The sequence below is a fragment of the Natator depressus genome, chromosome 12 (assembly GCF_965152275.1).
Source record: "Natator depressus isolate rNatDep1 chromosome 12, rNatDep2.hap1, whole genome shotgun sequence".
Classification (NCBI taxonomy): Eukaryota; Metazoa; Chordata; order Testudines; family Cheloniidae; genus Natator; species Natator depressus.
Window position 1 is genome coordinate 6026089 of NC_134245.1, and position 17522 is coordinate 6043610.

Consider the following 17522-nt stretch of genomic DNA (forward strand, 5'->3'; position numbering starts at 1 on the left):
GGGTTTACAAAGAGCTGCTCAGAGCGTACGAGAGCTTGCACTGGCAAGTGGGCTGGAACTAAGCACGGCTTTTCAGGCAGGGCTGCCGGGGAAAATTACAGGAAACCAGGGAGCACACGGAGCTAATGCTGCCACCGAGCTAAAAGCCTTTCTGATCTCTCAGGGGAGAAGAAGTGCTGCGGTGTAAGGATGGGCTGGAATCGGCGATGACGTCTCAACGGCTGAGGTGTGTGAACTGTTGCTTGTGAGAAGGAAAATGAAGGGTCCTGGTCCATCAGGAGTGGAGGATCTTGTTGCCAAGGTTACACAGCAAGGAGACTGATGCTGAGTGGCTGATGAAATTGGGCAGAGCCCAATCAGGATGGGGCCAGCCAGCTTGGAGAATGACAAACAGAAGGGCAGCCTGAAAAGCCTCGTTTGATATGCCGGAGCAAGCTCTCCTCTGGCCCCTTCCCCTTGTCTCAGCACCTTGGTGCCCTGCACAGTGGCCAGGAGCATCATTCCTTTTTGTGTGCGTGGCGGTTATAACATGCTCAGACTCACTCTGTGACCTTGTGTTACATATGAAATATTCAGCTACTTAAATGCTGCAGAACCATCTCTCTGTGGTTAGCAGGGATTGGATGATGGCCAAGTGCGTCCTCTGCCTGTCCACCCACTCATTCTTTATCTTAATCTTTGCTTGCCCACCAATGTGATTTTTGCATCCAGCTGCTACATTAGCATCTTTTTCAGCATCTGCTGCAATTTCTTCTGCAGTGACGGCTAGGAGGTTCTCCCATGAGGAGGCCCTAGAAATGGGATTGCGGTAGCAGCTCAGATAATGCATCAGCCATTTCAGTATGTTTCAGAATCCTGATGTGTGTGCTAAGATGTTAGCATAAGTCCCTCCCTGAGATCCAGGCGTTGCAAGACGCGATATTGGGTTTTGGTCTAAGAACTTTAACAAGGGCTTTATGATCTGTAACTGAAGTAAACGTCCTCCCTCGTAGAAACTCAGGTAATTTGCTAAGTCCAAATATACACTCAGAGATTCAATTTTATCTGCGTGTATTTTTTTCATTACATTATATAAGGTTCTGGAAGTAAAACTGATTGACTGACTGTTACATCCTATCCAGTGCGAACACTTGTGTGTTCACCACACGGAAGAAGGCAAGGACACGTGGGATGGGTTTTAACCAGGCCATAAATGTATTAGTCTAATTATGTCCACGGCTCCCCCGTTGGGGGACAGCCCAGAGCAATCACTCGCACCTCATTGGTCTTTTGCCAATTCTTAGGGCTCACACCATAGAGTGAGCCAATCATCACACGAGGCACCTCCACTCACTCACTAACATCCCTCCCCCTTTTGGGAGTTGAGGTGAGAGGGGACCTCGTCCCCCAGCCAGCACCACCATCCAGTGCATTGGCGGGGCGGTTCCCTCCAGGTAGTGCCCCGGCCCATGGTTTGCATTTGTCTCCAGGGGGTTCAATGCAATGACCCCATGCTCTCGGGATGCCCACTATGTTACCTTTTTGGATCTAGAGTCCAAAACAGCGAGTTTCTGCACTGGGCACCTGCCACGAGGAGGAACCAGCATCAGCTTGGCTGCCTCCACCCCACCCCTCATGAGCTACCTAGAAGTTCAGCCAATCCAATACCAAGATCATCCAGGAAGAGAACTCTGCCCCTAGATCGGAGAGGTGCACTCCATCCTCTTGATAAAAACTCAGCCGCATTGTGGGCTGATAACTGAGCCACCTCAGGACTCCAGTCAGTACTTTCCAGTTGGCCTTCCTATGGGCCCTATCCACATTTTTAATGGGTGGACTGCAGTCCGCCATACCCTGTGGGCTAGTGTCTCCAACCATACTGACCCCCACACCAGGAAACATGGCCACCAGCAGGCCAATATCCCACGTAGCCTTCCAAATCAGCTGCAGCCTGCAGCCCATGCTCACGTCATTCTTCCCTAAGTGGATAACAGTGATGCCAGTGTGTCCTCATGGGGCACCAGCCCACACAAAAGATGCATGAGCTGGACCCAGCACAAGCCCCGTCTGCTGTGCCAAGACAAAAACTGCATCCACCCCAAGGCCAGTTGCAAGACCCTTGCTGAGTTACACCCTCTCCTGGGAGCCCAGGGCACAGTGCTGTGCCTGCAAATCCATATCCCCAGCCATAGGCATGCTCTAAGAGTCTATACCATAGACATGGTTATACTTACGGCCCACCTCCTGCATTGGCCTCCCCTCAGGCAACTGCACGTAGGACTTATAGGCCTCGGATCACTCACACCCTATAGCTTGGACCTCTGATGCCCCCAGACCCAGCTAGGTAGCTGCTGTTGCAGCCTCTCTATCAAACAAATGGGAGCTGTACTCTCTCGGTGGCAAACCCAGGAATGACAGCCCTTCCCTAAACACTCCCACAAACCGGAATGTGGTTAGGAAGGAGCGGTCCCTCATGCAGGAACAGGGGACCCTCACTGACTCACATATGCCTGCAGTGCCCGTCCAGGCCCCAGGCCCCATTCACCAGAGTGGTGCAAAGCAACAGTCTTGCCAACCCCAAGTTGATCAGTTTTTGCTCTGCAGACCTTGAGCTGTAGAGTCCTGTAGTTTGAGACTCCACCGCAAAGAGTCTCCCTTGGCAGAAGGGAACCACTCATTGACTCAGAAGGCCCCGAAGAAAACCAACAGAAAGCCTGTCTTGAAGAGTACAGCCTCACCACCAAATGGTAGACCTGAGGAAGAACCTCAACTTATTGCCTAAGAACCTGCAAAGTCACTGGCTTCCTGACATTATTCTCCGTCCTGGCAACTTGTGACCCACAGACCTTCAGTCAAAAGCCACCCTGGCTAACTGGTTAGTGATAACTAGACCATGAACTGGTAAATTTGGAGTTCTGGTCTAGGCCAGGTCGGTGGTAGAACCTCAGCCCCCCCAAGAAACCCCTCAATGGGTGTGGCACAAGGGCTCCCTTGGCTACTTCTAGCAACCAAGATTCCACAGGGTTTCCAGCATCTGTTCTGGTGCTTCCTTGGCCTCCAGTGCCAGTGCTCTGAATCTGTTCCCATGCAATCGAGAGAGCATCATCTGTGCTGTTGGTAAGCCCAGGCACATGCTTGGCAGTGGAATGAAGCTAGCATGCACATCTCTGTCTGCTAGCATTAATTGTTAAACACCTCTAGACAGAAGAGAGCTTTGAGAGCAGTAGGCCTGGTCTACACTACAAAGTCAGGTCAACATAAGCTGCTTTGGGTCAAACTAGTGGGCATGTGTCTACACTGAAATTTGTGTCCCACCAATGTAAGTGCCCCATTGTGCCACCATAGTCAAACCACCTCCCCGCGCGGTGTAGAGCCATGGTTGATGTATGGAGGTCTATGCAGAGCACGTGTAGACATTGCTTTACTTATTTCAACCCTAACAGTCCTCCAGCCACTGTCCCACAATGCCTGACACTGACCGCTCTGGTCATGATTGGGAGCTCCGCTGCCCAGGGGTCACGTAGACCAGAAGCCGCCTCCCTCTTAAAAATGTCTGTGAATTTTTGAAATGCTGCCATTTCCACAGCTGGTTCAGAGCTGTGCCTGCAAGCCTCTTCTCCCCACAGGCCCAGGACATGCACGATCTCCTGTCTGCTCCAGGCAGGAGCATGACAGCTGCATCGTGCTTTGGAGACATGGCTCGGTCTCATGAGCACTGAGGGACAGAAGTAAGGGCTTGTCTACATTTAAAACATAGCATCTGTCCCACTGCAGTACTTCAGGGAAGACGCTACCTATGCTGACAGGCGGGCTTCTCCCCTCGGCGTAGGTAATCCACCTCCCTGAGAGGTCGACCTAGTGCTGTCTACACCAGGGGTTAGGTTGGTTTAACTGCGTCGCTCAGCGGGGGTGGGGGGATTTTTCACACCTCTGAACAATGTAGTTATACCGACCTAATTTCCAAGCGTAGACCTGGCCTAAGTCAGGGGCTACCATGTTTATCCATATCCCCAGCGTGACAGAGGTTCTAGCATTGAGGTGGCTCCTTACCTGACAAGCAGAGCCATTGTAGCTCTGTAAGTGAGGGTCCATTGGAGTGGAAAGTGTGAGAAGGGCCAAGCAGCAGTTCCAGCTGCTCCAGGCATCCAGGTCAGTTTCTCCCTTTGGGCATGGGGGGCGGGTACAGGGATTAGGGGTGAAGGGAGCACAGTTGGGGTTGCAGGAGGGAGGTGCATGGGTTAGGGGTGCAGGAGGGAGGTGCAGGGGTTAGGAGGGGGCGCTGTGGGCACACTGCAGGGGATAGGGGTGCAGGAGAGGGGCAGGGGTTAGGGGTGCAGGAGGGAGGTGCAGGAATTGGGGGTGCAGGAAGGAGGTGCAGGGGCAAAGGTCCAGGGGCAAAGGGGGAGTGGGGAGCCCATGGGGCGCAGAGGCAATGGGGGGTGCCATGCCCACAAGGGACCAGGGGCACCAAAATACAAGTCCAGGGCATCATTTTCCCTAAAACCGGCACTGGTTTTATAGCCATTTCAGCAGCTTCCTCACTTGTACCTCTGAACACAACATCCAGATACCAGAGTGCTCCAATTAAACCCAGTAGTAATCCGGTGCATCCTGAACTACATCTGGGGCACGAGTTACTCCGTAGGGAAGCCTGTCACAGTGCACAAGTCCGCGATGAACATATGAGGAGAAGCTTTTGAGATACTTGCACATATTCCACCTGTTCCCCTCCTCCCCCCACCAACTTGGCAGGCAGATTCTAGGCTGTTGGGATTTGATATCATTCCACACCCAAGCCAGGTAACCCATAGTCTCCATGGGGCTGGCCTTGTTTGGCATCCGAGCATCCCTGCTAGATCATAGCCCCCATTTAGTTCGCACATTCAGTCAAGACGTTGCCTCTGTCAGATGTCCTTGTCGGCTGGTGCTACAATTCACAGTTATGTGACCTTCTCTGCAGCTAATAAGATTTAGTCTGAGCTTTCGATTTATCAGGACTGAGTCACTGTAACAGTTCCCTCACCAGACTCACTGCATCCTCCCATTCACAATCCTGAAACCACCTCATGTTCCAGGCCCATGAAATTCCTCTCTCTGGTCTGTCCTCAGAGGATGGAGCAGAGCAATAGGTCAAAGAAACTGACATGGTTCGTACAGATACTCAACGTATTGCCTCACCCACCTAGGGGCAGTTCTGTCACTTCCTGTTGGAGCTTTGCGGGCTCTCACTCCTGACACAGAGATTCGTAGATTCATAGATTCCAAGGCCAGAAGGGATCATTGTGATCAACTAGTCTGAGCTTCTGTGTAACACTGGCCAGAGACCTGCCCCGAAATAATTCACATCTGAGCTGGGGCTTTGAAACGCCAGCTTCACCGAATCAGGGGAATCAGGGATGACAAAGGCCTAGCCAGTTCCACCTATCATATTCCCTTGGGGTCTGGGAAAACCAGAGACTTTATTGTTACTAATTCTTCCTGTCATTATCAATGTCTCTGACTCTCCGTCCTGCAGGCTCCCTCGCAAGTATCACTCCAAGTCACTGCATGCACTACTGGCCGCCTCACAGTGCTCTCTGGGGTGGAGAGGGACGAGACCAGCGTGACCTGCTGCCCACCCTTGCTGTGGCACTTCAGTTTAGACACTACCTTCTCCCATGGGAGGGAATATCCCCCATCGGTGTAGGGGATCCCCTACCTCGCCAGGCAGGAGCTAGCTCTGTGTGCACAGGGACTTAGGTCGGCTGAACTATGCCGCTCAGGGGTGTCGATTTTTAAACTGATTCATTTTCTAGTGTAGACCAGGCCACAGTGATTTTCTAGGCGCCTAAGATTTAGGTGTGGCAATGCTGAGTGACACCGCAGTGAAGTCTCTTTGTGAACCTAGCCCGGATGAGGGCCTGGTCTACAATACAAAGTTAGGCAGATGCAAGGCAGCGTACGTCGACCTAGTTGTGCATGTGTCTACACTTAGATTTGTCTCCCACTGACATAAGCGCCCCGTTCCGCTTACTTAATAACACCACCTCCTCCCGTGGTGCAGAGTCACAGTTGATGTAATTAGGCGGAGGCAGTGTGAATGTAGACACTGCATTACTTATGTCGACCCTAACTGTCCTCCAGCATTTGTCCCACAACGCTCCACACTGACTGCTCTGGTCATCACTGTGAACTCCGCCATCCAGGGGTCGCAGAGGCTGGCAGCCCCTCCTCCCATTTAAAGCCCCCCGAATTTTTGAAATTCCTTTTCTTCATTGCCACACCTGGCAACTCTCCATTGTTGTGTGCAGCTGCGCAGTTGTCGGTGCTGGCTACACACCCTGTGGAGTACAGAGGAGACGTTGGGTCTCCTGGGTCTGTGGGGAGAAGAGCCTGCAGGCAGAGCTCTGAACCACCTGTAGAAACGTGGGCACCTACAGGCTACGACAGGGAAAAGCTGCAGGGTAGGGCGAAAGCCACGGAGCTGCAGCAGGCGTACCAGAAGGCCAGGGAGGCCGGAAATCAGTCTGGTGCTGAGCTGCAGCCCTGCCACTTTTTCCAAGAGCTGCATACTCTTCTCAGGGGAGATACCACCACCCACAGCACCGCGCAGACCTCTTAGGAGCCAGAGTCACAGGACCCTGCCGTGAACAGTGAGGAGGTGGTGGACAAGGAAGAGAGGAGGAGAATGGGGGACAGGAGACCAGGGGATCCAGCTGTGCAGTGAGTCAGTACCTGTTTTGGATGCCACCGCAGCCCCGTCAGTCCCGTCAGCCGAGCCTGGGCAAACCCGATTCCGGGGAAGGAACCTCCAATGAGTATGCCGTTTAATTTTAAATGACAGGGATGGCAAAGTAGCAGGCCACATTGTTTGATTTATCGTTAACTGACTCGTGCTAGGAGGGGCAGCGGCACAACCAAGAGAGGTGGAGTTGTTATCTGCTTTGCAGTCTCCTGTAGAGTGAGGCGGGGGGGCATCCAGAGCAGTTTGTTTATGCACATGGGGGCGTCCCTTGAATCCTCCTGAGAGATCTCCATGAAACTTCCATGGAGGTTCTCTGCAGTCCTCTGCTGAAGGTTTCTAGGGATGGCAGCCTTATTTCTTCCTCCGTGGCAGGACACTTTGCCACACCACTCCGTGATAACTTCAGCAGTGCCTGCAGTTACTGCAGTACAGGCTAGCAGCATATGGGCCCAGGCGGCTTTGGGACTGTGCTCTCTCTGCCTGTTACCCGCAGGAGTGAGATATCAGAGAGGCTGAGGGAACTGGGGATGTTTGGTCTACGGAAGAGAAGAATGAGGGGGGATTTGATAGCTGCTTTCAACTACCTGAAAGGGGGTTCCAAAGAGGATGGCTCTAGACTGTTCTCAGTGGTAGCAGATGACAGAACAAGGAGTAATGGTCTCAAGTTGCAGTGGGGGAGGTTTAGGTTGGATATTAGGAAAAACTTTTTCACTAGGAGGGTGGTGAAACACTGGAATGCGTTACCTAGGGAGGAGGTGGAATCTCCTTCCTTAGAAGTTTTTAAGGTCAGGCTTGACAAAGCCCTGGCTGGGATGATTTAATTGGGGATCGGTCCTGCTTTGAGCAGGGGGTTGGACTAGATGACCTCCTGAGGTCCCTTCCAACCCTGATATTCTATGATTTTATGATCAGCTAAAATCACCACCGCCTGTGGAAAACGGTGCCGGTATTCAGTGCCATTGCCCTATGCTACTGGACTCATGCAACCAAGCAATTCCCTCCTCATTTCCCCAACCTGGCGGGCCAAATTCACCATGGCTGGTGCTGTGACTGGCGCCGTGCACAAGCAATCCCAAGCAGAAGCCAGAATGTAGTGCTTAAAACTTTAGGGGAGTGAGTTCATAGTCTTAAGTTTCGCTTTCCATAGTGAATACACTGACAATGGTACCTCTGTGTGTTTTATCTGCAGCTGCTGCCATTGCGGCCTTCAGGGTCTCCCCTTCCACACCTGTGGAACGCCTGAGCCAGATAAGGAGGAAAAAGAAGAGGACTCAGGAGGATACGTTCAATGAGATCCTGCAAGCCAGTGTTGCACTGGACAATGAGCACAGGGCCTGGAGGATGAACAGCCTGGAGAAGGATAGAGTGGAGAGGAGAAAGGCGCAGGAAAAGGAGAGGGAGATGCACCAGCACATACTGGGGCTTCTCAGACAGCAACAGAGACACTACAGACTCTGGTGGACTTGCAGATTCAACAATCCCATGCTCACCTCCCTCTGCAGCCAACTGAAACCTCCCTATACCTCTGTCGTGCTGTCTGGAGTGATTTACGACGATGAGTGCCAACCGCAGGGAAGACTGTCAAAAGAAGGGAAGATAAGCCAAAACTGGGGGCATGTTCTAAAATTAGATTTCACCAACCCAGTAACAAATATGAACTCCTGGACCACTGTAGCAGCCTTACCATGGAGTCACAGCCAGTCCACCTGGGCTCTCCAGTCTATCTTGTCATCCAGGCAAGCTGGACTTGGTGATAAATGGTTACTTACACCAAAAATCACAAAATATTCACATTGCTCCCAGTCCCAAGAGACCAATCACTTACCCCAGGCCAGTTTGTACCTTAGATCTCACACCAAAGACAATGCTGGTAGCCAATGAATTAAGGATTTACTAACTAGGAAACAAAAATGAGAGTTATTTACAGGTTAAAGCAGGCTACATATGTACACAGTCTATGGTTCCAAAAGGTGACAAAGATGTAGTCGTCTGTCAGCACTGAATGTTTTTTCAGGGCTAACCCAGGGTGACCCTGGAGATCTCTCCTTTTTGTTTCTTAGCTCCAGCCCTTCTAAGAGTCCAAACAAAAAAGAGAAGAAAAATCTTCATGTTAGCTATTTTTATTTTCCTCATCCAACATTCAAACTGATGGAAGAAGGCCTTCTGCGTGTACTTCTCCATGCATGGATGGGGCAATTAACAAGACTTGTGTTCTACAATGGCCCACTTACATTTGATAGTCCTCCTGGACGGACGAGTGGAGCCACTCTTCACATCTGAGTTCATAAGTTCAGAGCAGGCATTTTAACAATTATGAAACAAACATATTTTACCTTATGGCATGGAATACAGCCATTACAAGTAACATTCATGCATGTGGCAGCTTGCAAGCATTTTATAGAGTCTAAACACACCCTTACAAGTGTAACACCTAGCTTGATCAATATTAACAGATAGGCGAGCTGGTCTGGTTTCTAGCTATGAATTTGTCAGTGCTCAGCTCATGCCTACAGACTTGGCAAGAGCAGGCATGTGGTCTACCTGCATTACAACCCCCTCTCAATATTCAACTTAAAATCAAGGGTCGCTGCACTATCCCTACCACTCCACCCGAAGGACATTAAAGACAATCACAGCTTCACATACGCTGACCTGTGAAAGCCATAGTTGGCATATGTGTAGCTGAAAGGGACATGAATGTTCTTTCCCCTTCATAAGTTCTGTTCTCTTAATTTCTTACTGTTTATTACATTTTACATGCATTTGTTTTTGAATTTCCCAGGTTTTTCTTTCAGTGATTTTGTAACAGAATAAAATTCTATTACCTGGAACATAATTCATCTTTATTCGTACACAACATATGCTGGCTGGTGCTCAGCAGTTCTGAACGCAGCCGATTACCTGTTCCTGCCCAGTGTCACACAACTCATTCACAAACAAAATTAATAGGTTCATTGACATCCCTACATATTCAGCAATCACCACATGATTCACACCGGGTCACAAAAGAGCAGGGCCAGATAGAGCACACTACAGCAACACACATGACTCAGGGTCACTATTAAAATGGTCTTTTAAAGCGTGTCTGAGCTGTATAGCTCCACACTGAGTTCTTCTAATAGCTCTTGTATCTGGCTGTTCAAATTCAGCAGAGAGCCACTCCACCTCGACCTTCCACCCCTGCGAAATATTTTCCTGCTTCACAGATATTATGCAGGACACAGCAGGCAGCTATAACCATTGGGATATTTTTCTCACTGAGGTCCAGTCTTGTGAGTAAACAACATCAGAGACACATCCAACTGTCATTCTGCACCTGATGAGCCAGTAGCTGGAGCGCTCCTTGGTGCTGTTGAAGTGGATGGTGAATGGCTTCATAAGCCAGGGGGTAAAAGGGTAGGCTGGGTCACCCAAGTTCACTATTGGCATTTCAACGTTGCCAGTGGTAATCCGTCGGTCAGGAAGAAAGATCCCTGCTTGTAGCTTTCTGAACAGCCCTGTGTTCTTAAAGATGCGAGTGGGTGGGTGACCAGCCCACACTGATGTCAGTGAGGTGTCCCCAGTTATCCGTCAGTGCTTGCATATCCATAGAAAAGTAGCCCTTTCTGTTGATGTACTCTGTGGCAAAGTGGTCTGGTGCCAAAATAGGGATATACGTGCTGTCTATCGCTCCACCATGCTTCAGGAACCCCATTCAACTAAATCCATCCACTATGTCCTGCACACTGCTGAGAGCCCGTAGCAGGAGGCAATTAATGGCCCTGCACACTTGCATCACACTTGCATCTTAAACACAAAAAAGAAGCTTACAAGAAGTGGAAGCTTGGACAAATGATCAGGGAGGAGTATAAAAATATTGCTCAGGCATGCAGGAGTGAAATCAGGAAGGCCAAATCACACTTGGAGTTGCAGCTAGCAAGAGATGTTAAGAGTAACAAGAAGGGTTTCTACAGGTATGTTAGCAACAAGAAGGTGGTCAGGGAAAGTGTGGGCCCCTTACTGAATGGGGGAGGCAACCCAGTGACAGAGGATGTGGAAAAAGCTAATGTACTCAATGTTTTTTTTGCCTCTGTCTTCATGAGCAAGGTCAGCTCCCAGACTGCTGCACTGGGCAGCACAGCATGGAGAGGAGGTGACCAGCCCTCTGTGGAGAAAGAAGTGGTTCAGGACTATTTAGAAAAGCTGGACGAGCACAAGTCCATGGGGCCGGATGTGATTGCAGAGCCATTGGCCATTATCTTTGAAAACTCATGGCAATCGGGGGAGGTCCTAGATGACTGGAAAAAGGCTAATGTAGTGCCCATCTTTAAAAAAAGGAAGGAGGAGGATCCGGGGAACTACAGGCCAGTCAGCCTCACCTCAGTCCCTGGAAAAATCATGGAGCAGGTCCTCAAGGAATCATTTCTGAAGCACTTAGAGGAGAGGAAAGTGATCAGGATCAGTCAGCATGGATTCACCAAGTGCAAGTCATGCCTGACTAATCTAATTGCCTTCTATGACGAGATAACTGGTTCTGTGGATGAAGGGAAAGCAGTGGACGTGTTGTTCCTTGACTTTAGCAAAGCTTTTGACACTGTCTCCCACAGTATTCTTGCCAGCAAATTAAAGAAGTATGGGGCTGGATGAATGGACTATAAGGTGGATAGAAAGCTGGCTAGATTGTCGGGCTCAACGGGTAGTGATCAATGGCTCCGTTTCTAGTTGGCAGCCAGTATCAAGCGGAGTGCCCCAAGGGTTGGTCTGGGGCCAGTTTTGTTCAATAACTTCATTAATGATCCGGAGGATGGCGTGGATTGCACCCTGAGCAAGTTTGCAGATGACACTAAACTGGGAGGAGAGGTAGATACGCTGGAGGGTAGGGATAGGATACAGAGGGACCTAGACAAATTAGAGGATTGGGCCAAAAGAAATATGATGAGGTTCAACAAGGACAAGTGCAGAGTCCTGCACTTAGGACGGAAGAATCCCATGCACCGCTACAGACTAGGGACCGAATGGCTAGGCAGCAGTTCGGCAGAAAGGGACCTAGGGGTTACAGTGGATGAGAAGCTGGGTATGCGTGAACAGTGTGCCCTTGTTGCCAAGAAAGCTAATGGCATTTTGCGCTGTATAAGTAGGAACATTGCCAGCAGATCACAAGACATGATCGTTCCCCTCTATTCGACATTGGTGAGGCCTCATCTGGAGTACTGTGTCCAGTTTTGGGCCCCACCCTTCAAGAAGGATGTGGAAAAATTGGAAAGAGTCCAGCGGAGGGCAACAAAAATGATTAGGGGACTGGAACACATGACTTATGAGGAGTGGCTGAGGGAACTGGGATTGTTTAGTCTGCAGAAGAGAAGAATGAGGGGGGATTTGATAGCTGCTTTCAACTACCTGAAAGGGGGTTCCAGAGAGGATGGATCTAGACTGTTCTCAGTGGTAGCAGATGACAGAACAAGGAGTAATGGTCTCAAGTTGCAGTGGGGGAGGTTTAGGTTGGATATTAGGAAAAATGTTTTCACTAGGAGGGTGGTGAAGCACTGAAATGGGTTACCTAGGGAGGTGATAGAATCTCTTTCCTTAGAGGTTTTTAAGGTCAGGCTGGGACGATTTAGTTGGGAATTGGTCCTGCTTTGAGCAGGGGGTTGGACTAGATGACCTCCTGAGGTCCCTTCCAACCCTGATATTCTATGATCACAATGGCCCCAGTGGTGGATTTCCTGACTCCAAATTGATTCCCATCTGACTGGTAGCAATCTGGCACTTCAAGTTTCCACTGTGCGATTGCCACTTGCTTCTCCACTGTCAGTGCAGTTTTCATTTTGATGGCCCTGTACTGGAGGGCTGGGGCAAGCTCGGCACACAGATCCAGGAATGTTGTCTTGTGCATCCAAAAGTTCTCCAGCCACTGCTTGTCACCCCAAACCTGCACGACAATGCGATCCCAGCAGTTAGTGCTTGTTTCTCGGGCTCAGAACTGGTGCTCCACCATCTGCAGCTGCTCTGTGAATACCAACAACTGTGAATTGGTTCTGGCTATGTCCCACAGCAATCTGTCCTCCACGGAATCATCATGTTCCCTGTGGCTCTGCAAATACTGCAGGATCCTGTGCCCTGTGCTTGCAATGCTCCAGACACTAGTGCAGAGCTGTGCAGGGTCCATGCTTCTATTGGAGATGGTGGACAGCAAGGAGGGCCACACTGGTTTGTGGAATTTTGAAAAAAAAGGTGCGAAAATTACGGGATATGGATAACATCATGGGATGGAGACAGTTGCAAACTGGGGAGTTGACCCCATGCTCCCAGTCACTTCGGTACAACTCATTTTGGCCCCATCATGCATTGCTGAAACTTACCAAAAGATAGCAATCTGGATCGTGGTGAGTTGCACAGTGGGATACCTACCTGTGGGGCACCATACTGTGCATCGATACAAGCACTCCTGGTGAGGACACGCGCTGCTGACACCAGGAGCCAAGCTTGCACATGCACACACAATGTACTAACTGCAGCGGCCATATCCCGATGTAACTTGAGTCAACATAAGTTTGCAGTATAGACATGGCCTAGGTAACTACGTTGCAATGGCATCTCTATGGCGGGTCCGGATTCTGCAGAAGGTAAGGGACGCTGGCCCCAGGGTAGTCCCTGCATACTGATGGTGTGAGGCTCGGAACCTGCAGCATGTGAGATACTTGAATTCTGGCCAGCGTCTAAGTGAAACTGACTTCCAACCAGAGACACCGGGGATTGTGCAGGTGCCAGGTTCAGTAGATGGGATTTCTTACATTAGTACTATATACCAGGCAAGCCTAGTGTCGAGCAAGGGGCAGAATGCTGAAGAAAACATTCGCATTTACTGCAGATGGTGTGACCACTGCCGAGCTCCTGGCATATGGACAGAAGCTCTCACAGGTGGCTGGACTGCTTCCCACCAAGGCTGGGAGATGCATGTTTAGAGATGCAATGCTGAAAAACTTTTCTGTTTGTTGCAGACCAAACTAAACCAAAGCCCAGTATAGATCAGCTTCTGTAAGGGGGACACAGACTTGGGGCGCAATCCTGTGCTGTTTCAGTCCTGGTCACGCATCAAAAGGCCATGCTGGCATTGTCTCTTAAACATTTGGTGTGCTAGCTAAGTAGCAGAAGACTGGCTCCTTAAGTCTGGGCTTGAAACCTAGGCTGGGAATATTGGCATTGGCCTCCCTTTCTGGGGCACAACGCGGCTTCCCAATGAGCTGTATTTATGACAAGTGAAAAAATTGAAGTCTGACTCATTTGCTTGGAGCAGCTGCATAAACTTGCTTGGTGCCCGTCCCCCAGCCACTCCTCACCCATATCTCCATCCTCCTGGGGGGGTTGAGAACCTGAGCAGAAGAGGCAAGACGCGCTCATGTCTGGAGAGCTGCTGCAGCTCTGCACTTACCCCCAGCAATGTACGCCTGACACAGGGTTGGCAAGCTGCCCCGCCCCACCCAGCTGTCAACAGAGGATTGGGTTTCACAGCAGACTTGTTTTCCAAGCAACTGATTTTGTTGTGTCTAGTTGTCACCATAGCACCTTGGGATACAAAGGGCTCACATAAGGGAGAGGGGGAAGCTGGGAATCTATACCCAGAGTTCAGGGAAGGGCTTGGGGTGGGGAGAAGCTCCTCTCGATGTTAGAAGGGAGCCCAGGGGAGAGTGAGGACACGGAGAGAGACGCTCTTGGAATGAAACATCTAGGTTGGCGGGAAGTGGCTACAAAGCAGCTGTACATGACCCTCCCCTGCAGGCTATCCCAGAGGAGGGGGCTGGTGCCAGGGCTGCAGAGCTGGCTACACTCCCCACAAGCAGCCATGTTCAAGGGCACAGAGTGTGCAAGCCGGGGGATACTGTGCACCCTCTATTCCTCAGCTGTCACAAGGCCAGTAGGTATCCTTGCAGAGTGTGCAAATTAAAACAGCCCTCAGCAGCCCCAGGATCGGGGGCCACAAATCACCTCCCCTTACTCCTGCTCCAATGTCTGCTCCAGCACAGGGATAGCTCCCCTCCAACAGAAATTCCTGCTGGCCGTTCTCATGAAGCGGGGGCGGGGTGGGTGCGCAGAACTGACAATCGGAGATGTTGGGCAAGGGGATAGTCTGGTCTCTGAGTGACCGTGCAGGGCATGCTCCAACTCCAAAGGCACCTCCCAGGAGGCAGCCCGCGCAGAGAAAACCTCAGGCGACGAACTGAACCGGAGCGCATCATGTGGAAAACAAGCCTGCACTGGGTCTTGGGGAATGGACCGCCACCTCTACTGTGCCCCTACAACGTCAGAGAAAACACTGACAAGAGAAACAAGGAATGGAGAATGGACAGATGGGCCAGTGTTCCGAGCATGGAAGCATTGCCCTGCAGCACAGCCTCCCAGGACCATTTGCCTTGAGTAAGTTGTAGGAAGGTCCATCTGTCCTCCCACTGCACCCCATGACAGTCTAGATTAACAGGCTCATGGCTCCTGTGTTTCTTTGGGACTTACTGAGGTTCTGGCAAAACATCTCTGTGTCTGAGGGTTCCCTAGGCTAGGGCCATCCATCGACTATTTAGCACTCTACTGGTTTGAGCAGGGACCATGCCACACTGGTTTAGGGACACCTCCAATTTTGTCCTGAATGAGGTGCAATGCCCCCTTGGAGTGTACTGTCATATTGGCTTACAGAACTCAAGGAGTTTATTAGGACACTGCAAGTAACGTTCGGTTCGCTTTTCTGACTGCCGCTGCATTTTGAGCAGATGTTTTCTGAGAACTATCCACGACTCCAATCTCTGTCTTGAGTGGGAACAGATAAATTAGACCCATCACTTTGCAGGTATAGTTGGGATTACGTTTTCCAATGTGCATTGGAATTATAGTTGGGATTAGGTTTTTCAATGTGCATTTGTATTTATCAGCATCTCCACTGAGTAAGTAACAACTCCAGCACGCACAGGCAGAAGTAACTTCCTCTTAGTCCCCTTGAAACAAGGCAACAAAGGTATGTCTACACTGCAGCTGGGAGTGAGCCTTCCAGCCCAGACAGACAGACTTGAGGTAGATGGGCTCATGCTAGCACACTAAAAATAGCGGTGCGGAGATTGCAGCCTTGGCAGAGGAGCTAGCGACCCGAGCTCCCTCTACGTCCTTGGGTCAAAGCGCAGGTAGCTGGCCTGAGCCTCCTCTGGTGCCACAGCATCCACACCCCTATTTTTAGCACACTAGCACAAGCCCCACTTGGTCTCAGCTGCAGTGTAGTCACACCCCAACATAATATCAAAACAACACAACTTAACACTAAAATAAGATAACAGCATCATCTATTGCTGGAGGTGCTGTTCACACTGGCCGTTACAATTCCTCTTTCCCCCTTTAGTTTCATAAGAATTTGAAAATAGTAACATAAGTGCTATTGATGTAACTCCTAGGAATTTGGGCAGTCTGACAGCTACTCGGGTTTCCATGTTGGTCTGCCCCTTGAGTGCTGTATCCAGTCACGGAGACACCTCTTGTAGTTGGCTCTAGTTTATCATTGAGTAAAGGGTTCGTGTCTGCCACATTAGGCCTATCTATTGGGGGTAGTTTCGCTGTTGAAAACTGTAGTATGGTGAGTTTCTGAGGACATACCAGCAATTCTTTGTCCACGACTGGTCTCCAATTACAAGCTATAGGAACCTGCTGGGGTATTTCCAAACCCACTTCTGCCACACCCTGTGACGGCTGCTGAGTATCTCCAGTGTTTGCCTGCCCCAATGGCTCTGTGAACCAGTTCTTGACATACGTTTTGTATTGACAAGGATAAACTGTTTAGTTTCTTAGTTAATGTGTCCCCTCCAAAAAGGAGTAAGTTTGGACTTTTTTCCTGGCTGCCTTTTCTAGCTGCACTGACACACCTTCTCACCTACCTCGATGGACACACAATTCTTTTTCCTTGTATGTTATGCCTGGCATGCTTGCTTCCGGCTCATCTGTTCCTTCACCTCCTAGCATGCTGATCTCAGCTCACTGATATAAGACACTGCCAATGGCACCCACCTGTGTAGGTGGAGGAGGCCTTGCTGGTTCTTGCTGTCGGAACATCATGTCACAGGGAAACATGAGTTTGGAGTCCAAAAATAGTGTCCTAAGCAGAGGAATGGATAGTTGAATAATGGTGAATAACTGTAGAATAACGGTACATATGTGGTAGTGCCAACATAAAAATGAAGGGGCAAAAAAATGGCAAGCTAAAGTTTAACGTTTGGAGAAGTAAACATCTTTCTAGGATTATGTGAATGGTGACGTAAGTTCCTAAATGTTACGTGCTTTCAGTTTTATAAACTTATACAATATTTTACAAAATGTAAAATGTTAAAAAAATGTAAATTTAAAAAATCTACAGATGAATCTTTAAATGAACAAAAAAGTACTGTTTTTTTTTACACTGAATACAGATAGCTGGCCAGTGTTGTATGCAAAGATGACAAAAGGTGACTTTGTATCCCTGTGTCATTGGTTTTAATGTAAGAACCTAAGAAAACCCACACTGGGTCACACCAATGGTCTACTTAGTCCAGTATCCTGTCTTCCGACAGTGGCCAATGCCAGGTTCTTCAGAGGGAATGAACAGAACAGGGCAATTATCAAGCGATAATTATAATTATCAAGTGATAATCAACTGTCATTCAGTCCCAATGCTTGGCAGTTTGAGGCTTAGGGACACCCAGAACATGGGGTTGCATCCTTGACCATCTTGGTCAATAGCCATTGATGGAGCCAATTATACTTTTGACCTTCACAACATCCTATAGCAACAAGTTCCACAGGTTGACAGTGTGCTGTGTGAAGAAATACTTCCTTT

At 49.7% G+C, this 17522-nt stretch overlaps 1 protein-coding gene across 2 annotated transcripts in view; it reads left to right on the forward strand.

Annotated features, from left to right (window-relative positions):
• The window catches only part of LRRC36 (leucine rich repeat containing 36), a 77486-nt gene extending 68855 nt beyond the window's left edge, over nucleotides 1-8631 (forward strand). Inside the window, exon 12 of one of the 2 annotated variants that reach the window (XM_074968428.1) lies at nucleotides 7893-8631. In XM_074968428.1, coding sequence (XP_074824529.1) covers nucleotides 7893-8584 — 692 coding nt within the window. In that variant the 3' untranslated portion in view covers nucleotides 8585-8631. The remainder of the gene's footprint in view (nucleotides 1-7892) is intronic. The other variant, XM_074968430.1, reaches the window with a different exon arrangement.
• Nucleotides 8632-17522: the final 8891 nt, after the last annotated feature.